This window comes from Ostrinia furnacalis, unplaced genomic scaffold (genome assembly GCF_004193835.3).
Source record: "Ostrinia furnacalis isolate ACB-3 unplaced genomic scaffold, ASM419383v2 OfSCF1913, whole genome shotgun sequence".
Taxonomy (NCBI): Eukaryota; Metazoa; Arthropoda; class Insecta; order Lepidoptera; family Crambidae; genus Ostrinia; species Ostrinia furnacalis.
This window is the reverse complement of record NW_021132152.1, coordinates 720,287-745,800: the sequence shown is the minus strand read 5'-3', so window position 1 is coordinate 745,800 and position 25,514 is coordinate 720,287. Positions and strand designations below refer to the sequence as shown.

Here is a 25,514-nt window from a genome sequence, read left to right as displayed (position 1 = left end):
AGATTCTCTATGAAGCATTTTGTACAAACAATTTAAGTAATAAAACAAGTTAATTTTTAACGTGGTTTTAAATTTATTCACCAATATCGGTTAACACCTCGATATACATACATACACAGTTTATACAATAAATTAACATCTTACATGAATGCAGAACATGCATAAATATAAAACAGCAAACACAACTCGCTACACTTCTGGCTATAAGTAATAATTATAGTAACATTATGTAGAAAGGAGAATGGGTGATGCATGGACTTTTATAGCCTGACCAGGAACATAAAAACCCTCGCCATGTTGCGGAAAACTAATGGTACTATAGCCTGACCAAGAACATAAAAACCCTGGCATAGAGGCGCGTCAATTGCATTTGATAGTGCAACACTGAGTACAGTCGTACCTGTGTTAAATTAACAGGCTAACTTTATGTATCAGGATTTAGGATTACGGGCTAATTTGATATTTTCATGAATTAACGAAAAAATATTATTATAGGTAACCTGGTTTAAATAAATTAAATGAAAACATAAATCGAGCTAGTAGGATTTATTTTATTATTCATCAATAATCAAATGCAGAACTTGAATATTCAACTGCAATGTCTGCTCATGAACGCTTCAAACTCGGTACTTCTTTCCCAATTCCATAAAATTCAACACTTAGAAAGTGACAAAAAACTTTAAAATAGGTAGTTGAAACAAACCACAGCTAATTTTCATAGTGGACTGTACTATACGATAAACATGTCAGTCAATTTGACACCCTTGTCGGAAAAATTATTCAATGAAAATATTGTCCGAACCCTTAGTATTTCTCTTCGACAAATACTTTAACACATTGTGAACCACTTTTCTTTCACGACTATATGAAAATTAGCTGTGGTTTGGTTCAACTACCTATTTTAAAGTTTTTTGTCACTTTCTAAGTGTTGAATTTTATGGCATTGGGAAAGAAGTACCGAGTTTGAAGCGTTCATGAGCAGACATTGCAGTTGAATATTCAAGTTCTGAATTTGATTATTGACGAATAATAAAATAAATCCTACTAACTCAATTGATGGTTTCATTTAATTTATTCAAACCAGGTTACCTATAATAATATTTTTTCGTTAATTTATGAAAATATCAAATTAGCCCGTAATCCAGAATCCTGATACATAAAGTTAGCCTATTAATTTAACACAGGTACGACTGTACTCAGTGTTGCACTATCAAATGCAATTGACGCGCCTCTATGCCAGGGTTTTTATGTTCCTGGTCAGGCTATAACATGATGTAGAAAGGAGAATGGGATGCATGGACTTGAGTTTTATTTTTTAAACATTGTTAACTCGATCAAGTTAACTGACCTGGCAGCCGTGACGTCACATCGACGCTCTGTTGCGGACGGGACAAATACGGGTAAGTGGGAGGGAGAGTCGCATTCCAGCAAGGCGCGTTCGTAGAAAAGTTAGCCAAAACCGAAACGAAAGGTAATGATGGAAGTTCGAAAAACACAAGGCATGTTGTCTAGTACCCATAGTACAAGTTTTGCTTAGTTTGGGACTAGAAGCGTAGTGTAAAATGTCCAAGGATATTTATTTATGTACACTCGCGAGCAAAAGTATGGAAGCACCCTACTTGTTCCGAGCGATAGTAAGAACTAAATTACTAATAGAAGTTAAATAAAAATGGTACCATTTTACAGGTAATATTTTATACTTTAAATTGATACTATAGATAAAACTAAAGTCATTCAGTTCTTAAGATGGTTTGGAATTAAACACAACGAGGTGATTCCATACTTTTTTATTATACTTTTGCTCGTAAATATAGTTCCCACTTATTCTACAGACTTAAACGAAGTGAGCTTAGAGTTGCATGAAGTAGTTTCGTTATTATGGATTTGTGGCGTGTTATTATGAGAACTACCACAAGGAAATAAGGTGACTGGTAAAATGGATGGAAAATCATAATATCAAGTCAATCAAACCCATTCTCACTTCTATTAAATACAGATTTTTTCGCATCTTTTCAATATTTAAAATGCAAGTAAATTATACAACTTTTTATACATTTGCAGTAGTTATTATTCAATTCGAATGTAGGCTTACAGTTTTCAGATAAACTTTTCAAAGAAACAGCATTCTTCGATAAAACAATATTATTTTATTCAACATTATTTTATCTTGTTTTCATTAACATATAATATTTTCTATATTAAATGAACGATTAGAACAAGAAAAATGTGTCTCATATGCTTGTACCCAATAAAATGACATATAAATTAAAACCTTAAATTCTCATTACATTACAGTCTTTCCATACATCACACGTACTTTTATATCTCTTCGTACCTACATCATCATCATCATCATGTCAGCCATAGGACGTCCACTGCTGAACATAGGCCTCCCCTAATGCTTTCCACATTGATCGATTGGTAGCGGCCTGCATCCAGCGCTTCCCTGCTACCTTTACGATGTCGTCGGTCCACCTTGTAGGTGGACGTCCCACGCTACTCTTCGTACAATCTAACATTATTATAATATTGAAAAGTGTTTGACATAGAATAAGGTTAATTTAATAACATATTTAGTACAACGTTGTATTGTGTACTAATTAAAGTGATTTCTACTATTTTAGTAGATTTTTCTACTAGCAACACTGACATGTATCTACGTCATTTAGTCAATAGTGTTGCCAGTGGTGGAAAGATAAAAGTGACAGTGAATGTGCAGGTAAGTTTTGATTATGTGTGGATGGATTCGGCAGACGAGGTAAGGCATTTTTTTACTCCATAACTTACTTTTTAGACAATATTATGCAATAAATGCTCTCGTGAAGGTAAATTGACAATTATTAATAAAATTTTAGTATAAATCATAATTTATTAAGGCAATGAATTCCGAATTTGTTTTGTATCTTAGAAGCTAGTTTACTTGTATCTATCTAGGTATTGCCAATTTTTATCTAGTTTGATTTTCAATTTTATAGCGTACATTTAGTCTAGTGGTATGATTTTAACATGCTTTATTACTTTGAAGCTCTTAGTTTATTGCTATATTGTGATTTTAGTTCCGAGAGTGACACTATTATATTACAACTACCGTCAATTATTGTAATACAAGGTGTAATTTTTGCCACAAAAACTTATAAGTAGTTTAACCTGGAGTCGACTGTATGCACTTCATTGTATTAACATTGTTGGAATAATTACTACAAAATCACAAAATTGACCAAAAAATTTGGAAGAGACATTGAGATATTTAATACAAAGTAAAGCCCGGTCCGTGAGCACGTAGAATTTTGTCCAATGACCCCTAGCTACCCATCCTTATCGCTCGCACGTAATTATATTGCTGTCGCGACTGTGCGACTGGCACCCGCAGTGAGTGTGCGAGCGCGATAGCAACATAATTACGCGCGAGCGATAAGGATGGGTAGCTTGAGGTCATTGGACAAAGTTCTGCGTGCTCACGGACCAGGCTTTACATATTATTCGTATCGTATAAGAACGCAAGCAATTATTCGAAAATAAGTTAAAATCAGACAAATAAGGGTACGTTCACATCTGTATCAGATAGATGTGAACTCCTTTAAAACATACCCTCAACTAGACCTCTTGAACTAACACCATGACTTCAGGCTTCAAAAACACGTCTTTGTTCGGGCTATTATTGATTTCTTCAAACACCGACGAGTGCCAAGCGAATGTGAGCACTGTGGCTGGTACTAATCTCAGGTCAATAAGGGTCTTATTCGCGTCTTCTTCGAGTAGTAGTTTGTGTCCTGTGGGTGTGTTGAGGACGAAAGGCAATCCGTTGTGTTCCAAATTCTCTTGGACAAACTCGTGAATCTCGTTGTACCGCTCGTATACGCCGAACGTTCCCTGGAATGTAAATAGTGATATTTACGATAATGATTAAATTTATGTGAAGTGATTTTGTTGGTAATTCAGCAATAAATAAATAAATCTTTGGACATAATTTTGCAGCGCTGAAAACATGTACACTGACCCTAAATGATACTTTATTTTGCAAAAAAAATACGTCTAGACTCTAGATCAATACAAACAGTGCTAACAATACAAATAGACTCTCAGATGACAAGTAACTAACTGACCCGAGTTATATCTAAATAATTTATTTAAAGAAAGTACACAAAACCATGTCACTTAATTCTCAGGTAACTCAGCCGAAATTAATGCCATTCTCTGCCAGTTTAAAAAATTGTTTGGCGCTCCTTCAAAAACCAAAAGAAATGAAAGAAAAGCTTTTGCTTATTACTAGGCCGCTGCCAACCGGTCATCATGGATGTCATTAGGGGAGGCCTATATTCAGCAGTGGACGTCCTGTGGCTGAAATGATGATGATGATCATCATCATTTCATCCACAGGACGTCCACTGCTGAACATAGGCCTCCCTCAATGACTTCCACATCGCACGGTTGGTAGCGGCCTGCATCCAGCGCCTTCCCGCTACCTTTATCAGGTCGTCGGTCCACCTTGTGGGTGGACGTCCCACGCTGCATTTTCCGGTACGTGGCCTCCATTCCAGAACCTTGCTGCCCCATCGGCCGTCAGTTCTGCGTACTATGTGCCCTGCCCACTGCCACTTCAGCTTGCTGATCCGTCAGCGTGATGATGATGATGATGAGTGTTAAATACTATTTTTGAGAAAAAATAATCCTAAATTACCTGTAGCAAGATCCCGTCGGGGAACCGAACCCGGATGATGGCGAATTTGTATTTCCTCATCTCTCGCATCTCATCTTTCTCCCGCATGGCCTTGGTGCGAAGCATCTGACTGCGCTCTATCGCTTCGGTCCTGGTCAAGAAAAATAAGACATTACAAATTATATTATTAGTTTAATTTTATTTAATTATTTCTCTCTTATGACAGCCACGGGAAGAGTGAGGGTAGTTCTATAACTCTGCCGGACTGTCAGAACCAAACAGCTAAATATTTGTATAAAATTAAATCAAGTCTATTATGTGAGAAAATGTATTAGGACGAATGGATGTACATTTTTCCTCATGCAGAAACGAATGGACGTCAAGTGCATTTCAAAAGTATACAATTAATTACTTTTTATTTTCTTTTTGAGTCAAATAAAATTTTGCTTATTCTTATAATTAAAAATGAAGTAACAATGAATAACTCATACAATTTGCAGGTTTGTACTAGAAATCATTTAGGATTTTGGACCAAGCAAAACATAGGACAAGCTATATTTGGGACGCGTACAAGCGCCCTGGAAAAGGCTTCAGGTTTATGTACTGAATAAACTATTTGATTTGATATGAATTTTTAAGATGTGACGTCGTCATATCTAGGTCCTCGACTTTTTGGAAAGCTCAAAAGCTTTCTCGCTGATATCTCGAGGAGATTTAAGATAACAAAATTCATATTTATTTATCAATAATGTTTCTATATTAACTAAACAAGAATATAAAAATAGCTTCAACTAACCTGAGCTGGTGTTCCCTCTTGATCTCCTCCGGTGATAGAGCATAGAACGAGGCCGGCAGCTGGACCTTGGCCGCGGCTTGCGAGGGCAGAAGGACTTGCAGATTGCGGTCCAGCTCTAATTGGATCGGTTCCGCGGAGCGCAGCGCGTCTATCAACGTCTTTGGGAAGAATATAATTTATTTACAGTAGAATCTCGATTATCCGGACTCATTTTTCACGGTTTCTAATGAGGGCTATCGTTTTAGCGCTCACCAGTTGGCGCCACTGTAGAGTAAGGTCCTGTCACTTGCTAGTAGCGAAGACAGTGGCGCCAACTGGTGAGCGCTAAAGTGGTAGGAGGACTATCGCATTTGCACTCATCAAGATGGCGCCACTGTAGAGTAAGGTCCTGTCAATCGCCAGGGGTGCCAACTGTTAAGTATAAAAACGATAGCCCTCATGAATTGCCGATTTAGGGTCTGGATCCATAAAAACGGAAGGCGCCGCCACTGTATCACGGTAGGACGTCGTCTTAGTTCATTGTTAAGAGAAATGGATTCATCCAATGGTTTAATATTTAGATTTTTAGACTCTAAATGATGTATTGCAAACCCTTTCTTTTTCTGTGTGTAAAAAGTTAATTCGATTATCCGGAACACCCCTGGTTTTAATTGATCCGGATAATCAGGATTCTACTGTATTTATTGAAAATGATACACCGACATTTTTTTTTATGCATATCAAGACATGTATTTGACCACAATCGCACCTGATGTTGAGTGGGATGCAGTCTAGGATGGTACATATCTGCCCTGTAGGTGTCTATTCACTCTCGCCTTTAAAGGCCCGGATTATAGTCTTAGGGAAAGACGGCAGCAGGCAACGAATTCCAGTCCCTAGCTGTTCGCATTATAAAAGAGTCATCGAATTGAAATTGAATCCCAGACAAAATTAAAGGATTTTTTTTTATCCCGGCTATCGCTTTTACACGCGCGCGATATTTTTTCTTTTTAATGGTTTCTGTGACAGATGTAAATTCAAATGGGCGAAGCTTCGGGTAAAAGCCAGTATCCTATCATTCCTAGCCAAAATTTATAATTAGAATATTCTTAAATAATAGATTTTTGGTTTTATAAAAATCACAAGAACTTTTGAATGTAAAAATTAGATTTCATTAAATTCTCCATACACAACACAGAGATGTTTCAAAAATCAATTTTGTTTTGCCTATGCTAGAAATGTTATTTCAGTAAAAGCCTTACCACCAAGCTCTCAACAGACTCCACATTCTCCCTGCCGAAGACTAGATAGTCTTCCTCCGTCCCATCTGGGCTGGTTAACTTCGTTTGCCTGAACCCGGCAGCGAATAACAACTCCATAGCACCTTCCATCGGTTGAACTCTTTCGTTGAAGGCTCTGCAAAAAACGTTTTGTATTGTAACAACTGCTTCTGATGATTGAAATCAAGAAATAAGGATTTCATCTAACGATAGTGTCAAAATATGTATGACAAGGAATCAAAAAGTGTCCATGTCATCTATACTAATATTATAAAGCTCAAGTTGTTTGCTTGAAAACGCTAATCTCAAGAACTACTTCGTAATTTGATTCGAAAAAATATGTTTGTGTTGGATAGCCCATTTATTGAGGAAGGCTTTAGGCTACATAACATCACCCTAGAGCCAATAGGGGCGGAGCAGTAAAGAAAAATGTTGCAAAAACGGGAAATATTAATAAAACTATTTTCACGCGTACGAAGCCGCAGGCACAGCTAGTTTAAAATAAATGTGGTTGTGCTATGGGTAAGTACATAATTACTATTATTGTAAATAATGGCAATGGAACCCAACTGAAATGACAGGCAAATAAATACCTAAAAATAACACATCACACTTTTTTGTTGCAAAAGGTTGCTTCTTATGTTGCAGTGTTTACACGCGTGCAGTGTTGCCAGTCAGGTCTTGTCAGAAATTACCAGAAATATTAAAAAATGTAACCTTTTTGAATAAAAAGTAACCTTCATACATTCTTCATCCTGGGGGGTGCGGAGCGATTGTGTAAGGTTTCCTAAATTCGAAATTTTGACCATTTCATGAAGACCGAAAAGTGACCGGTCGTATAAAACCATTATCATGGATTTGCGTTTTATTATCGAAAAACATTCGTTAAAACTAATTTTCTTTAACAAATAATAAATCAAATTTTAATTCATGTTTAAATGCAGTTTATGACATAATTTTTAAATTGTCACTATTAATATTGTAAAAGTTAATTCTACAATTTCTGAAAAATCACCTAAAAGTAACCTTTTCATTAGTGTAACCTAAAAGTAACCAATGCAGTTCAAAAGTAACCTAAAAGGTTACAAAAGTAACCTTCTGGCAACACTGCACGCGTGATTCAAATCTATACTAATATTATAAATGCGAAAGTAACTCTGTCTGTCTGTCTGTCTTGCTTTCACCACAGAATACATAATAGTAGCAACAGAAATTGCACTCCTTTGTGTAGGATCAGATGCCGACATTTTAAGGCGATTAGAGTCCTCAATGACCTTGGGCGTTTGACCTTCACGCCGCGAGCAACACCCGCGTACCCCGCACCAAAAACTCCGATTTGACACCGATCAAAAATACACGGGCATAGGTAGATACAGAATAGAAGCTCTTTCTTCATACATTACTGCCTATTATTTTAAACTTAAATTGATGAACCTTGATGTCGGTGTCATTTAACTCAGGCGTAAAGGTATTTAATAAAAATAACAAAATCCATGAACATTTTGTACGGGATAAAATTTTATTTTATTTTTCGTAAATTTTCTAATGCTTTTGTCGGTTCAGTCGTTCTCGAAATTTGAACAAACCCGACTTTATTACAAGCTTTTATTTAGCTTGCAATTTATGATGTAGCATACTCTCGAACTACGAATCTCACTCAACCAATGACCAATGGCTCACTTTCGGACATCGAACCTTGCCTAAACGCCAACCACGGCTTACGTATGGACTCCGACCCGAGCCCCAATGTTAACCCCAGCCCGATTTTGGATAATGCAACCAGCAATTCCTCTATCTCATGAGGAACCTATGTTATGTATCAATTGTATAGCTGACATGATGCAGAGGAGGCGACATAGCCTAGAGCTTATTAAGTTCAGTTGGTTATAATGTCAGTGGATGACTCCTCAGCTGGTAAGTTATTGAATGAGTGTGTGGACTTGTTGAATACCTTTTACAATGTATTTGATCAACTACCTTTACCGTAGATTACCATAATCCTAATAAAACTTTTTTTTTAGATTGATAACAGCAGTGTATGTTGTCACTCATGTTGGACCTTGGCCACGGTGTGGCTCTGCACCAATCAAGGACAAATTATATTTCAAATGAAGAAGCAACCACTAGCACTGGTCACAGTTAACGTGGATTATCTTTGTTACAAATACGTTCCATAGACTGCATATTAACACGGAAAGAGAATCACATATTCGAAAATAATGTAATAATGGAACAGATTTCACCTCGTCAAGTAAGTTTTTTAATAATTATTTTCATTATATTTTATTAGAGACATTGGCTTGATATATTTGAACAAAGTGTATATTTTTTTCTATACAAATACTTCTAACTGATAGATAAAAATTGACATCACATCTCAATATCTTAAAGAATGAATTTTGAATGATACCATAATTAATTTCTTTGTTTCAGCTGCGGGGATCTTACCAAATATGTCATCCCTGATGGCAGTGAGCTGATCGAGCTGCTACATATGCTGTGGAGCCCCAACAAACACATGATGGGACGAGGATTCATTTGCCCTTATATTGACCGAATAACAGTAGGTCGCTGTGCTCATGTTATGACAATTTAGTGGTTTTTGAGCTGGGCAAGATATCAGGAACATGTATTTCCACCTGCCTAGTTCCTAGACAATATTTTATTGACCCATGAGTCAAGATTAAAATAATAATAATAAAAAAATGGTGTTTTATTTTGCTTCTAACCTTTCTAGTCTTAAGCCAAAAAAAATTTTTTTAAGGACTTGGATACAAAATGATATTTATATTCTGTTTCTTACTGGTATAGACTATTTAATAAATAACAAATTACATGCTGTAATGTCTGTCCACCTCAGGCCAAAGGTCCCATACTAAGTGGGCATAACCCTTTGGCATAGAGATAACTAGTTTGAGTCCCGGGAAAGGACAAAGGATAGTTTTTATCCCGGTTTTTTAAACAGAGACGCACGCGGTAAAGTTTTTCTGTGACAGACAAAATTCCACGTAGGCGAAACCGTCGGCGGAAAGCTAGTACCTATCATGATAAATCAAGATAAATTATCTCGGTAAATAAACTCGCGAGATATCAATACATTAGGAAAAACACTATGATGTCTTACCTGTTAGACATTCTAATTTTTTGATACTTTTCCTCATCTGGGTGTGTGACTATGTTCTCTAGATACTTGCACAATGTTTCAACACATGTGTCAACCTGAAAATGGTGCAAAATTATTAGTGAGAGAATTCAAAGCATAATATTTGAATTATTTCCACTAAAATGGAGTTAATTCATGGATTTTATGGGTTTAATTGTCAGTTGGGACAGAAAGTGTGAAATCATTTTATGTATTTACTTCTTCCTTGTTTTGTTGGGGGATTTAATTTTTTTGGCTGATTGTCTACAGAGGAAAATTATTATGAGACCATAGAAGGGATGTTGTCATGTCAGAGGTCCACTAAAAAAACTTAATTTATGATAGAAGTTAAATGTAAGATGTGCTACGGATAAAAAAGTGGGAAGATTTAACAGACAAAAAATATAGTAGATATTTTACCTTTTCCCTATTACTATTACAAGATTGTATGATGAGACAGGCTGTCAACCCTCTCTCTTCCTCCAACTGTTCGTACAGGAAGGTCTTGATGTTTGCCTTCCACTCGTCCCGGGGCAGTATGTCATTGCTAATTATTGGACACCTGAAATTATAAAATAAATACGACTAAGTGCCTTATTACAACTACATAAAATGCCAGTGTTTAATGTGTTGTCTGTAATTTGGTGGTGGTGTGATATTTTAAGTAAGATTACAAGTATTTAATAAGTTGTAAGAAACTTCGTTTGTTCGTTCGTTTCAGCCAAATGATGCCCACTGGACATAAGCCTCCCACAAAGATTTCCATAACAACCGGCCTTGCGCTGCCCGCATCCAGGCACTTCCCGCGACCTTCGTCAGATCGTCCTTCCACCTAGTGGGGTTGGTAGCCTGTCCACATAACGTTTTCCCGCCCTTGGTCGCCACTCGAGAACTTTTCTGCCTAAGCGGCCATCATCTCTACGAGCTATGTGCCCAGCCCACTGCGGGCGATATCGGTCACTTTGATTTTCCTGCAGATCAGGGAAACTCTGAGCATAGCCCGCTCCACCGCCTTTTGGGTGACTTTGAGCCTTCTTATGAGGCCCATAGTAAGTAACAATGTCTCAGATCCATATACCATCACTGGCAATACACACTGGTCAAAGACTTTTGTCTTGAGACATTGCAGTATTTCTGACGTGAGTATTTCGCGAAGCTTTTCTTTTATGTTAGAAACTTACTTGAAATAAACTCCGGCAGCGGCATAATTCCTGGGCAGATCCAGTTCAGACTCTTTTTTCTCTACTTTCTCTTTCAATTCTCCACTCTGCGTTGGCGTTGAAGACGAAGCGCGTTCGTTCTCCAATTCTTTTCTGACTTGGGCCTGAAAAAATTCAACATGAGATATCATACATTTTGAATAAGAACTATGATTTCGAAATGTGTTCGGAAGATCGTTTATTATGGAACAAATAAAAAATATATTTTTGTGTAAATGTGTTCATATTGTATTTAAGTAAATTTTATAACAGTTCACAAGTGCAGCTATCAAAGAGCAAAAATGAGACTAAATAGAAATAATTAGAAAGGGGGCAATAATAATTAAAATAGTAAAAGAGACTTAATTTTCCATAATACGTATCACACTGTCTATGAGATAAAGTTAATAGATTACCTGAATGGCAGCCAAGGAAGTATTGAACGATGGATTATCTCTTTTCTGCTGCAATCTGGCCAGAGCAGCGTCAGCGGCAACCTTGCTTTCCTCCGACAGTCCAGAGCGCTTTATAACTTCTGCTTCACGCCTCATAGAATTCGAACTCTGGCTGCTCATTGTCGATTCACTAAGCTTGTGGCCAGGGCCGGCCATTTTGAATTTGGCATCAACCTTTTTCTTTTGGAAGAACTTTTTAATTTTATCCGCCATTTTGCTCTAAATGCGTGGACTGTGTTCTTTGGGTAGTTTTAGTTTGGAAACGCTCTCTTTTAGTTGTTCAATTGTAGCAGATGTAGCTGTGAAACACAATAATCTTAAAACGCTAATTATTTCATCAATAATTACGTAAAAGTACATGATTAGATCAGACTTAAAAAGTGCTAAAAATCCAAATTACGTTGATTTGATTGAAAAATCAGGAACTTTAAAACATATCTAATTTCTCAAAAATATTGCAACTTTTCTTACTACATTTCTGTTTTATTATGGTGCAATCTAAACATTACACCTTAATCGTGACTGTTATTGTATGTAATGTTACTTTTACTACCCAAATAGTGGTTATTGTACATAAAGCTTTACTTTGTGATGCATTTACAAATAACTACAGCTGGATAGCAGGCGAAATTTTGACACAGTAGTTCTAACTCGTAGTAAATGAGTCAACAATGTTTATATCAATGCCAAGGTCACTAAAAACAATAAAATGATTACTCATGTACTCACCAGGCTTCATAAACCGCTCGGAAATTCTCTTTCCATACACTCTCCAGGATATGAAGATCAACAATAAAGTGAACAATAGAATCAGCAAGAAAGTCTTTAACAACAAAAACTGAAACTCATTGAAGTAAAATACACTCGCTATCTCTTCGTAGAACGATAATTCCGATAAGTTTACAACCGATTTCGGAAAACTCTCAATTGGTAACGCCGAAATGCTAGACTCGATAAACTCCCTCGCCAAAGCTAAAGTATCGCCAATCTGAAGATACAGAGCCTCGTAAAGGGTGGAATTAAACACAGCTGAATCGAGCAAAGACATCACATATGAAATTTTTAGGAATAAAAGCGTGTAACAACGTGAAAAATAAAATCAATCATGCTGAAAGAAAACGGGATTCCGAAACGTCATTTCTGACATATTTTTTTTTTACTTTTTAAAATGTTTTTGGCTTGGCACATTTAATATTCCTCGTTTTTTTTTAAGTAACGTTAGTTACATACCGGTATTTTTTTAAGAAACTATCAGATCGCAAATTGTATGTATTCATTTTTCTCAATACACATTACGTAAATAGGTACATTTATAATTATTTTATATCGATTGCATATCAAACATTACATAAATAGTTGCCGTTCTTCATGAAATTGACCTTGGTGAATAAAACACCTAAATTAAAAATTGCAGTCATTGGCAAGCTTTGCACTAATGATTGAACTGTTGGCTGATACTGAACCCAATCAGTTAATGGTAGCACGCAAGGATAATAAAATGTTTGTGATAATTAATTAAACCCATACTTAGCTCTATGTAGTCGATGTAGGTCAGTCAGTGTGTACCCACCTCCTACATACTCGTAAGTGTACTTGAATAAATACAAACATTGTATTGAGTGTATCAAGTAGGTACGACTTGCGTGCTGCCCCCAATAAGTGCCACCCGAGGGAACTGCCAGGTTTTTAGTGAGTAGGTAAGCCCTAAACTTCTGGTAGGGCATTATTCTGACGCAAAAAGGTGTCTGGACTAAGGCCTCCCCCAAGGATTTCCATAATGACCAGTCAAACGATGCTCGCATCCAGGTTCTTCCAGTGAACTTCACCAGATCGTCGGTCTACCTAGTGGGGGGTCTGCCCACGCTACGTCTTCCGATCCGTGACTATTTAGTAACCTATAAAAACTGTTTCCATTGACCAAGATGATGATGGAAACAGGAACTGTACTTATGTAGTCGATGAGTGTCAGTCAGTACGCTAGTTATCTAGCTATTTATGAAGGTACTTCCTACTTCATCATAGTTGCGAATTTTGACGTACTTGCTCAGCTTTGTCACGTACACAAACAAAGCGAGGCAGTTCCTTACATTTTTACATTTCCTTGCCCCTAATTGCTCCGGGTTTGAGAGCCCACTTAATTTAAGGGCAGGTTTCGGGAATGTTCTTGTTAGTTATCAATGGGGATAGAAATACATTAGAGTGTTATAAGTTTATAAGTAAGAGGTGGGCATAATTTAGAGCTTTATAGATAAGAGAAGATAAAACCATGATTAAATCGATCGTTTGATCTATTCTATTCGCATCACTTAGTAGGTAGACTTATGCTCAGATTCAGGTTTCGTGAAACTAGATAGGAATCACTTGAATTATCTAATGGGAATGGGCACAGGTAGATCAAATCAAAATTTTATTACTTTTAAGGTCCTTTTCAGGTCACTTATACACGTTTCAAATATCTAATAGAGCAAGCTTCTGGACGACACATGGACTGGTGATGAGAAGTGGCAGAAGAAACTAAGTAACCTTGTCAGAGGATATACGAACATTATTTTGATAAAACTGCGCCTTAAAGCTTTTAAAAGCTATCGGAATAATTACCGTAATTGGGTTTCAGTCGTAGTCAATAGGTTGTAGCTATACTTACTGCTTTTTCAACAGCAGATTTGCAAAGAGGGATGATTCAAACTGTCCTTCACAGTTAGGGTACCTACTTAATAGGATCTGTTAAACCACTTTACAATGACGTGGTTCTTTAAAATCGTCAGTATCCAAAGGTTTTTCCTTTACAACTGTTTCAAGTTCAGCCGAATGCACCACTAAAATGTTACTTTTTTTACTGCCAGAGATGGGCTCAGACCAGCGCATGGGCTACCTGCCGCGCGCTCCTGTCGATGTAGGTTCTATTAAATGATTAATCATGTCGGTAAGAGGTGTCTAAACTACCTAGCCAGGGGGCTAGGTAGTTTATATACCAGACTTCAATAAGATTTGCTGGGGGTTTCCAAGATACCAGAAGGAAGATTCATCAGAAGTTTATTCTCACTCAGTGATGAAGATTATCTTTATAATGTCGAATTACATGATGAGATTAGATAGTGCTATCACTGTTTATCTGAACTAAGAAATTGTTCCATTTGATCTCTGTCGATCTCAGTTTTGATGTGATACGCAAAACAGTGTTAGTGACATTGACTTTGGATATAATTTTTAGGTGAGTTTTGCCAATTTTAACCTTTTAACAACGGTGTAGAAGTAGCTTTATTTTGTCAGCTTTTCAAAATAGAGGTAGGGATTTTTTAGTCATCATGACAAGATAAAAGTTTATATATACGGTTTGTCTCAGACTCATCACATCATCAACCATGCCAGCACGTGAAGGCACAGCTCATTTCCTCTGCAGGTCTAAACATCCACAAATACTTCTCATTAAGCACAGTTTTGTAAACCAGGTGGTTATGAGCCGTCAACGTTTGTCGAGTGGTTCGACCTTGGAGAAGTACAGTCAGGCCCATTCCCATTCCCCCGGCAGTGGTGACGGTGCGCAAAGCATTTCCTCCGCGACAAAAAAAGGCCCATTCCTGTAACCAACGGGTTTATTTTTCATCTCTCGCTTGCTCCCATTGCTGCTACTTCTGTGTAGATCTGCAGCTTGATACACAACAAAACAGTTCAAAATGGAACCAGCCAAGTCTGGTCTATAAGGCAATGACAAAGCATTTTTTTTAAATAAATAAATATCCTTGGATATTATTTTTACACTGCGCTTCTAGCCCCAAACTAAGCAAAGCTTGTACTATGGGTACTAGACAACGGATATAAACATAGACTTAAATACTTTTTTTTGTAAATACGTACTTACTTATTATACATAGAAAACACCCAGTCCAATACAAACAAATATGTTCATGCACACAAATGTTTGTACTGTGCGAGAATCGAACCCGCTACCTCCGGAATAGTAGTCCGTTTCGAACCACTACACCAAACGGCCGACATTAGCCACAGGAGTCCACTGCTGAACATAGGTCTCCCCCAATGATTTCCTTGAGTCTTCTTTGGTCTACTTTGTGGGCGGACGTCCCACGCTGCGTTTTTCGGTACGTGGCCTCCACTCCAGAACCTTGCTGTACATTGCCATTTTCAGCTTGCTACTTACCTATTTAAAAACTATTTCAAGGTAAACTAGTTTATAAATCCTAGCAAGAGGAAACCATTTTATTGTAAGCAGGTCAGGATTTTTAATTTAGTCTTGTCTAAGTAATTCTTCTTCTTCTTTGGCCTAGCCTTAGTCCCTAGCCGTTTCCTATTATTTGTGGTCGGATCTCTTCGTTCTGCAGCGCCAGAATAATCTGTTTATATTAAAATCCGGGCCTTTTCAAGACGAGAGTGAATAGGCACTTACAGGGCAGATATGTACCATCGTAGACTGCATCCCACTTAACATCAGGTGCGATTGCGGTCAAATACCTGCCTTGTCCTGCAAAAAAACCGGGACACATTCAGCTGACTGTACAAGCTAAATTTAAGCCCGTATTTATAAATCGGTCTAGACTTTAATAGGCTACTTAGCCGCGTTAACACGGTTTTGTTTTCTGACGACACTGCTCCCCGATTTATGAATAGAAATGTTCATTGATTTCTCACCATAATTCAATCAATGGGAACCGAGAAAATGCTTTTTTAAATTTTAATCGTGATTAAGAGATCAGTGAGGTGGATAGGTTTAGGAATACTTTATTAAATATCAATAAAACAAATATGTACCAAATCGTCGTAATGACAAAAAAGTCGCATCTACTTCTTTTTTTGTCTTTATTAGGGAGCATCATCATCATCATCATTTCAGCCACAGGACGTCTCGACGTCACTGCTGAACATAGGCCTCCCCCTCATATTATAGAAGGGATGATCTGAGGCCTCCCCCAATGATTTCCACATAGGCCGGTTGGTAAGCGTCCTGTATCCAGCCCCTTCCTGCTATCTTTATGAGGTCGTCAGTCCTCCTTGTGTGTGGACGTCCTACGCTGCGCTTTCCGGTACGTACGTGGCCTCACTCCAGAATCTTGCTGCTCCATCGGCCGTCAGTTCTGCGTACTAGTGTAACTTTGGTTCTAAGTCGACTTGTACTAAACCTTCGATTATAATGATAATACCTAATTACGTCCAATCTAGTAATTGGAAAAGTACTGATACAAATTCAAAGAGTTCTGAAAGGATGGTGATGGTGACTCTACTCATAGAGCAAGTAAATAGCCCTGAAACGTAGCTTCATGTTATTGAAGGCTCATCAAGTTGAACTTGTTAGTTTCTAGTACTTGGGTAATTTTGTAGGCTGTTAGTTACCTAAATTTAGTCTAAGTAAACTCGGTTCCGTCCTCGTAATTGAAATCTAAGAACATTAAGTAGGTGGGTTTCTTATCTAGGGGAGACCGACCTGAGTTGTAACAGAGGAGAGTTGATTTTTGGAAACCTATCAGCGAGCTCGCAACAGTGCGCATTTGTTAGCTCGAGACTTGAACTAAAAACGCGCACTGTTACTAGTTATTTTATAAGTTCAAAAAAATCGACAATGTCACAACTCTCCTCTGTTACAACTCAGGTCGGTCTCCCCTACACCAAAAAATGCTTCTTTGCCTTCATGTAAATGTCATTCAAAGCCTCGTCATATTTAATTTTCAATAGATCTAACTGTAAATCGACTACTGAAGACACCTGTACTGCTGAAAGACCTACTTACTGAAAATTTATACGGAGCTAAAATATATGCATACTAGCTTTCCGCCCGCGGCTTCGCCCGCGTGGAATTTTGTCTGTCACAGAAAAACTTTATTGCGCGCGTCCCTGTTTCAAAAACCGGGATAAAAACTATCCTATGTTCTTTCCCGGGACTCAAACTATCTCTATGCCAAATTTCATCAAAATCGGTTGCGAGGTTTAAGCGGGAAAGCGTAACAGACAGACAGACAGACAGACAGAGTTACTTTCGCATTTATAATATTAGTTGGGATAACTAACTGTTAGAAAAATTATCAATTTGCTGGATTAATCCATTTCTTTTTCTTCTTGTCGTATCGACAACAAACCTACACAGTGTCAGCCCAAAACTCTACTAGAGTGGAGTAGTCAGCAGCATTCATAAATCTTCCTGCGTGCAGTTGTTTGGGCACGCAGTCATCACTGTGCTTCATTGACTGGGGAACACAACCACACTTGCACTCCAAGTTTGAAGCATCTGAGAATCTATTCTAAAACCATTAAATAGACGTTATTTTACACACTGCATCCTCTAATGAACATAGTTTACCACATTGACCCTGTACAATAAACCGTGCACAAAACGCATACTTAAAACTCCATTCTGCCCAACCATCCTTGGTACCCCAAAACTTTTACAGTCAATTTTTGATCCTAATCCCTTCTCTTTAAGATGACTTTGCTTTGAATAACTCTGATTCTAGGTCGGTGTATTCAAGATCCCTTAGAAGTAAATAGTTTTTATTTACTTAACCCTTGTCCCTAGGGTGAAGTCAGGAACAGTTTTGTAGTAAAAGTGGAGGGTTAGTGGTCAGTTAGACCGACTTCTTGACTGAGGTCTAGGGTTTGATTTCTTAGGGCTCTTTTCCACGGATATATTTCGTTTTTTCAAGAGCCCGTTCAGTACTCGTGATTTTAACCAAAACAATAACATTAACCGGTGCTTTTCGTATGGAGTTTAATAGATTTTTGACGTTTGTCAAAGTTAAAGTACTCAGCCTTAATCACATGAACATCCCGTTAGCAGTGTTTAGGTAGTGTCTAGCAAAAACTGATTTCGAATTAGAATTTGAATTTCAAACACACTTGCACTATTGCTATGCACTAGTCCAGGGATGGCGAACCTTTAAGTTTGAACGTGCCACTATTTAAAAAAAAAATTGAAGTAGTCATAGACACGTGCCATTAAATTAACACCTAATGCTATCAAGTGGCACCACTGGTGAGTGACACGACCTTACTCTACAGTGGCACTAACTGATGACGGCAAATACGATAGCTCATAATCAAAACACATTATTTACTATTGAATTACTGAATTTGTGATTGGTGGCGTGCCCAAAATATTATGTCGCGTGCCATCATTGGCACGCGTGCCATGGTTCGCCAACCCTGCACTAGTCTATGAGCGACGGTAATCACTTACCATCATAAAAGAACACTTCTTGTGTGTTCACACGATAGTCCAGTTTCTGCAGTGCAGATCCTGCACTACTGGGTCCCGGATTGCAGTAGGAAAGGGCCCTTAGGCCCGATTCGACCAAACTTTTATCCAAAAATAACTCCTGGTATAACTGGCACATTGACAGTTTCAGTATGGGAAATAAGTTAAAACTGACGATTTATTCTGAGGCTTCGCCCGCGTGGAATTTTGTCTGTCACAGAAAAACTTTATCGCGCGCGTCCCTGTTTCAAAAACCGCGATAAAAACTATCCTATGTCCTTTCCCGTGACTCAAACTATCTCCATACCAGATTTCATCAAAATCGGTTTAGTGGTTTAGGCGTGAAAGCAAGACAGACAGACAGTCAGACAGACAGACAGACAGTCAGATAGACAGAGTTACTTTCGCATTTATAATATAATATTTGTATAGATATTAGTTTAATATTTACTCGTGTTTGGTCAAATCCACCCTTAGTGGAACAGTTGACAGGATTAGTTTTAGGACATTGTAGACTGTGATAGTAACTAAGTACAGAAGACCTTAGAGAAAGTGCTACATCATAGACAATAATATTAGGTAGGTATAATAAGATAAAATGATTTGTAGCATTCGTCCTTGTTCCGAAGATTGTAAACAACTTTTTAGTCTGAAACGATAGCACATCAAGCTTATCGTAGCTGCATCTTAAATAGTTCAAATAAGTGTTATTTTGCAACACAAAAACATATGGTTCGATGTGTAACATTGTCCTATCTACATCGGTAGGTTTAACCAAGATGTTATCTTTTACGTAATGTCTATGTTACGGTCAAAGTGATAAATGTGAAAATTATGAATAATCGCCGGTTATTATGAATAATTACCGCATGATTTGGTAAATGTGGAAAAGTAATATTATGCAAGAAACATTCCAAACTCATTATGCTAAATTATATTAATATATGAATATCAAAACGTTCAAAAGTTTGGCTGTACACGAGCACGTACACAAGACGTTGTTCTCTTTTATGAAATTTGTTAGTACTAAGGTTGAATTATTAAATAATCACTGTTAAATGTGATTAATTTATCACTTTTACCGCGACTGTCGGTAATTATTCATAATAACCGGTTATTATTAATAATTTTCAATTTATCACATTAACCGTAACATCTATACCATTCTATAGATATCAAATTTGTAACGTAATATTACAAAATTTTATCTTATCTGTTGAAAACTGCGAATTTCTCGAGTTGAATCTTGAGTCCAGACTCAAAGGGGACCTCAAAAAAGGAACTCTCCAAACCATATTCAGATTTAGCCCGCTGAAATTAAAGTCCATTTTAGTGGTTAAAGCACCGGCTTAAAGTTACGCCAAGAGATGCTTGAGAACGCAACGCTTTGCGGCGAGCATGGAGGCGTGAAGTGTGCCTGAATCGAGATAGGCTGCGTTTCAGCTATGCCTTTGCGTCACAGGAATCGTAAAAAAAAAGAACACAGCATTCTAAATTCAAATCACAGGAATAAAGAAAATGTGGTCGATGGCTTAATGTCAAAACAAAAGAAAATCGACGAACGAAATTTAAAAATTGAAGTGAAGAAAAAATCGCTTAGATGAATAAAATTAGTGTGTTAGTCAGTGTGTCAGTTTTTAAAACCTCACTCGCTTATCTTATTAAACTAAACAATTAAATGAGTGAATTATCGACTAAGTAGGTAAATAAGCACTTTTAACTAACAATTAAACTTGTCTTGATAGAAAAGTCGCGCGAATTTTTATTAAAAGCAACGTCATTGAACTTTTAACATTCAGAGGCGAATGTCATGCATGCGTTATACAAAACTAATCAAAATCTCTCTCGTTAGTTTAATTTAAATAACAAAATTGAATTGCTCAATTTGATAAAACACACCAGCGTGCTGTAAAGTCTAATTTATGTAATTTATTTACCAACTGTGATGTTTAATTTAATAATTTCATGAATATCAAAAATTAAAGATGACTATTTTCAATAAATGTAACGAGTTAGTACGAAAACTGAATCAATTAAAGTGTAATATTAATATTTAACCTAAATTTTAATTTGAAAATTGTTAATATTTTTATGAAAGTTCAGCGAAGCCTAGTTCTTACCACACAAATTAATACACCTTGCTACTCGTAAATATGGGACGTCCACCCACAAGGTGAACCGACGACCTGATAAAGGTAGCAGGAAGGCGCTGGATGCAGGCCGCTACCCAACCGTGCGATGTGGAAGTCATTGGGGGAGGCCTATGTTCAGCAGTGGACGTCCTATGGCTGAAATGATGATGATGATGACTCGTAAATATGTATAAAAAAGAGATAAGTAGGTACACAGTTAATATAATATTAGTAGTAGATACTATCTTATACTTTGTATGGAATTAGATGTCACATTTTTATAGTCACTAACTACCTACTACTACTACTGGCACGTAGAGGCGGTAAAAAAGTAACTTATATCCATCTGTAAAACAAAAAATGCTTATTACATTTATTATGAATACTTAAAAGTTATTCCCTAAAACGTAAAGCTCTTAACATTAATTTCTCAAACTCGCTAACGAGGTTACAAACGTTTCTGTCAGTTCAATTGAGAGTTCCCAAATTGAGAGACGAAAGAAATAATCCAATGATCAAGTTACAGTTATAATGCAAGTTAAAGATTTCTTTGGTCGTGCTTGTGCTGACTGCTGGCAAAGATGTTTTATTAGGAGCACTTGCTTTTGCCCGCGGCTTCACCCGCGTGAAATTTCGCTTGTCACAGATCGTCATAAATTATAGCCTATATGTTATTCTGGGTTATAAACAATAATACTGTAAAGTTTCATCAAAATCCGTTCAGTGGTTTTTGCGTGAAATAGTAACAAACATCCAGACATCCAAACTTTCGCATTTATAATAATTAGAAGGACAAGTTACGGTTATAATGCAAGTTAAAGATTTCTTTGGTCGTGCTGACTGCTTGCTAAGATGTTTTATTAGGAGCATGTTGTAGGCGGCGGACTGTCTAAGAACTAAATTATAGTTGTAACTCTATACTACTTGCGTCACAGTATTTATTGTGAGTTGGTTTAACCATTTTTAATTTTATGTGTTATTTTTATAGTATAGTATATCAGGAAAATTAACAGGGTGTTAGTCTCCACAGCAGGAGTACGGCCCTTTCTAATTTACCAGATGTAAATAGAGGATAAGATGCTATTTTGGCCTACAGTAAAATGCTGGCCTTGGTTTGGAGAGGTCTTATTGGTCGAAAACTTATTGGTCGTCTTTTGCAATACCCCACAGTACGAATGGGAGTGGTCCTATTCTACTTTGCCAGATCGTAACGTTTTTCTATAGCTGCAAATAAGGCTCTTCAGATGTTCTACGTTTATTTAATGGCAATCAAAATTCGAAGAATAGAACAAAGATCTATAAGTTCTATTGTTTTTCATGGGGTAGATATTCCTGAAAGCAGGTTTCATGACGCCCATCGTGCATTGGGTTCAAAGCGAGTTATCGTCAAAAGTGAGGAGATCACTTTTGAGTGTGGCTTTTGACTTTTTGATTAATTGAATTTCTACAACCATTACAACATGAAGTTTTCTACAACCATTTTCCTTTTTCTTACAAAATCGGGTTTCTTGCCAATGTTAACAAAAAGCTTCTTCTTTCACGTTCTTTTTTTTTCACGTTCTATTTGTGTTTCTATCATTCTTTAAAAAAAATCTTATTTGTTTTGTGGTCGGCGCAGGAAGCCCGTTCGAGAAAATATCTTTCAGTGAACTTTTTCAGTGGTGGTATTACCATCTCTATACGAATCTGTCCCATCACGAATGTACTCAGTGACACCGGAGACACGGTACAAGGATTTCAAACAGTAACTTATCTCAAGAGACGCATGCCACAGTACGTTTGGGATCTTTTAGTAACTCTACTGATAGAATCATCATCATCACCTCATATTAATTTAATTTTGTTCATTAGGTACATACCTATAAGTTCTTCTTCTCAGTCGGTACACTCTTGTCAGAGTGGTCGTGGTTATCATTGTGAATCACGATTCAGAGTGATGTTCCTCGTAATACGGCGCCATTCCTCGTACTGCAGCTTTCCGGGTACTTTCGCTAACCGAGCACTTAGTTACCTATAACCATGGACCTATAAAAAAAGTCGGACGGATTCTCATCAACAAAATACTGTGACATTAGGATACACCAGCTTGCCTGTACGTACAGGCCGGCACGCACACATTCACACCCTGTTACACCACTTCGAGTGCAAACTTCACACAGTTGACACATTTAAGCAGCGAAAAAACAACACGAATTCGACATGTCTTGTGTGATGAAATTGTGTAAAAACCGTTCTGTTCGAACAAACAAAAATTAAGGAATCACATTTCACAGGCAAAATAATAATCCAATCACTTATTTCCCGACATTAAAATATTGAAATTAATTGAAATCAAACGTCATTCACTCGAAAAAATAATACGTCAAAGACCAGTGTTCTCAGTTATTTACGTGGGAAAATTACCCGAAATATGGGAAATTAATAATAATTTTAGGACTTTTTAGTTATTTATTACGCACACTATGGAAATAAAATAATTTATCATAATAATTGTGTTTTAATGGGATATATTTTCATAGGCAAATTTGATCCTTCCCAAAAATGTGGAACTGCAAAATTCAAATTTTCTTACATTGATTTCAAGTCAGTGTCAGGTTGTATGTTAAAAAAAATCTATCAGAGATAATAATAATATATTGATGATGCATAAGATTATGATTATAATATACACAAGATTCGTAATTTGTAACTGCGTGAATCATTTTTGATCAACATTATGTACATAACTACATACCCTGACACACTGACTTGCAAACAATGTAAGAAAATTTTAACATTGAAAATTTCGCGCCTACCTCAACGCACCTTTCATCCTTTTAAAATGGCACGGAATAATTCTGTCTACATTTCCAAGTAACATCTGCCGATCTATGTTTTTCTTAAAATAAATGGGTAAAATGTTTTGGCTAACATGGCATCCCTAAATTCACTCACACAATAGACAAACGCCAAAATTTTGCGTCACAGTTTTGTTGTAGCGCGAGTTCCGTCCGCCTTTTTTTATAGGTCCATGCCTATAACTTAGTCTGGCAATATTACCAAAATCTTGAATTTTGAAAGTCATAAAATTCATTATTATTTTCTACACATAGGCTTTTTTCAGTCTGGTAGTTGTTATCAAAGTTAATGAAAGTTATGAGTGGATTTTGACTTTCTTAGATAGATTTTTTAGTTGCAATTTTGTACGAGTAAACTGAAAAGGCACAAATAGGCTTTTAAAAAGCTTTTTTACACGCTTCCTGGCAATAAATGGGCCAGCTGTGCTAAGAAGAAGGGTTCTTAAGCTGACAATTAAGTTAAATAACAAACCAAAACATATCAAAAAGGCATCGATAGAAATTCAAACCTCATGCTAACTTGCCGTATTTAAGATAAACTATGATATTATCAGAAGTATCTCTTATCTATTAGGAAAATGGTTTAATATTTCCTGATAGTAACTGTTAAGATCGGTAACGTTTGACATCGCCAATGAATGCTATTTTCTTCATGACATTATTCAGTTTCGATTCAAAGGATTGCTTCATGTAGCGAAATAATTACTTCTTACAAACAAAATATCGTGTCGAAGCGATTACGAAGTCGAATCTATTACGATGTCATTTTGTCTAGAGGCTTTCTTTTGTACAGCAGTTAGCTTCGTTAAGTGATCGCGAAAACGAATCTGTCACAAATAAGCCGTTCTACTTGATTGTACTACATTCGCATCAAAGATTCATACGAACTCTAGTTACTGCCCGTTCTAATTAATGCTTTGTCTCAATGCACGCCTTTTATAGAGATCTGTATCGCATATACAAACAGTCTTAAATTATTAAAGAGAATTTGAAGACGTGCGGGCTTGAGCTCAGTCGTGTACGAATATCGCGTGGGCAGAGATCCTGTACACTTGTGCAGGCTAATTTACCAATAAAAATAAATAATACAGAGCAAGGAGCGGTCAAAATAGCAGTCCACTTATGGCTTCCTTACGGTCGCGCGCCATTACGATTTTAGTGACGCGTTTTGTGTTCTATTTTTGAATTTTCCCGCGAAAGATTTCTGTCGAACCACAAAGCTGAGAGTTTTCGACGGCGGCGGTATTTGAAAATATTCAGCCAGCATTTGAAAATTCCGGAGAAAAAATGTTGGACGATTTGTGAGACTCTTTTGAATTCTTGGTGCAAAACTGTCACGGTGGATCCGTTCGTGAAAAGAAAGATGAAAGTTTTCAAGAAGAAACTCCGTTTTTCGATAGGCTCAAGCTACGTTTGAGTTTTTTTCGGTAACGTTCCTTTTTGCGGTAAACCTGAAATCATCACATATCAACAGCGACGTTTTTGTTTCGAACTTTTTGGAGTTAGCGGTAAGTTTTTTTTATTTTTATTTTTATGCATGTATGAGCAACAGTATTTTGGCCACTTTGGGAGCCTTGACTTTTCGTGGGAATGCGTAAGGACTTATTTAAAGTGTGATTGACGTTTCCGATGATACGTGTGCATAACAAAAGGTCTTGATGGATGGACTATCGCCAGATGTGATTGAAAGTAGGTTAGATACATATTCAAGCTAATTTTGACTATGTTAGAGTTAGTAGTTGTTAAAATCTGGCCATAAAAACTTATTCTATCACAAATATTATAAAGAAGAAAGATTTTATTGTTTGTGATAGGGAATAGGCTTCGAAACTACTAGAC

General features: G+C 36.9%; 2 protein-coding genes and 2 long non-coding RNA genes across 5 annotated transcripts in view; 1 reads left to right on the top strand and 3 right to left on the bottom strand.

Annotated features, from left to right (window-relative positions):
* Window positions 1–1,256: 1,256 nt before the first annotated feature.
* On the bottom strand, window positions 1,257–3,309 carry LOC114354067 (uncharacterized). Its single transcript, XR_003655977.1, has 2 exons — window positions 2,510–3,309; window positions 1,257–2,335 (listed from the first exon to the last, which is right to left on the bottom strand). It is a non-coding gene; the product is annotated as an uncharacterized LOC114354067 (long non-coding RNA).
* Window positions 3,310–3,400: 91 nt separating this feature from the next.
* Window positions 3,401–12,630, bottom strand: Gint3 (GDI interacting protein 3). 2 transcript variants are annotated; one of them, XM_028306317.1, is made up of 9 exons: window positions 12,238–12,630; window positions 11,470–11,807; window positions 11,036–11,178; window positions 10,275–10,416; window positions 9,837–9,931; window positions 6,695–6,848; window positions 5,454–5,611; window positions 4,679–4,808; window positions 3,401–3,870 (listed from the first exon to the last, which is right to left on the bottom strand). In XM_028306317.1, exons 2-9 carry the CDS (start codon window positions 11,719–11,721, stop codon window positions 3,595–3,597), a joined length of 1,350 nt encoding a protein of 449 aa, XP_028162118.1. In that variant the 5' UTR covers window positions 11,722–11,807; window positions 12,238–12,630; the 3' UTR covers window positions 3,401–3,594. The 2 variants fall into 2 exon arrangements, with proteins under 2 accessions (XP_028162118.1, XP_028162119.1); XM_028306318.1 differs by having other exon boundaries at window positions 3,595–3,870; window positions 11,470–11,824; window positions 12,238–12,326.
* On the top strand, window positions 8,350–9,221 carry LOC114354063 (uncharacterized). The gene is made up of 3 exons (XR_003655976.1): window positions 8,350–8,626; window positions 8,734–8,963; window positions 9,146–9,221. It is a non-coding gene; the product is annotated as an uncharacterized LOC114354063 (long non-coding RNA).
* A 4,961-nt stretch (window positions 12,631–17,591) lies between the features above and the next one.
* Window positions 17,592–25,514, bottom strand: part of LOC114354030 (tyrosine-protein phosphatase non-receptor type 4-like) — a 36,769-nt gene continuing 28,846 nt past the window's right edge. Inside the window, exon 4 of the mRNA XM_028306259.1 lies at window positions 17,592–17,753. Within this exon, the coding sequence (XP_028162060.1) occupies window positions 17,592–17,753 (162 nt within the window). The remainder of the gene's footprint in view (window positions 17,754–25,514) is intronic.

Excerpts from the sequence above, each read along its gene's own strand:
- Gint3 (XM_028306317.1), bottom strand. The coding sequence starts at position 11,721 with ATGGCGGATAAAATTAAAAAGTTCTTCCAAAAGAAAAAGGTTGATGCC. Across the intron at positions 10,417-11,035 it reads GCTGCCGGAGTTTATTTCAA|GTGTCCAATAATTAGCAATG; the intron begins GTAAGTTTCTAA and ends TTATAATTTCAG. Across the intron at positions 3,871-4,678 it reads CCGACGGGATCTTGCTACAG|GGAACGTTCGGCGTATACGA; the intron begins GTAATTTAGGAT and ends TTTACATTCCAG.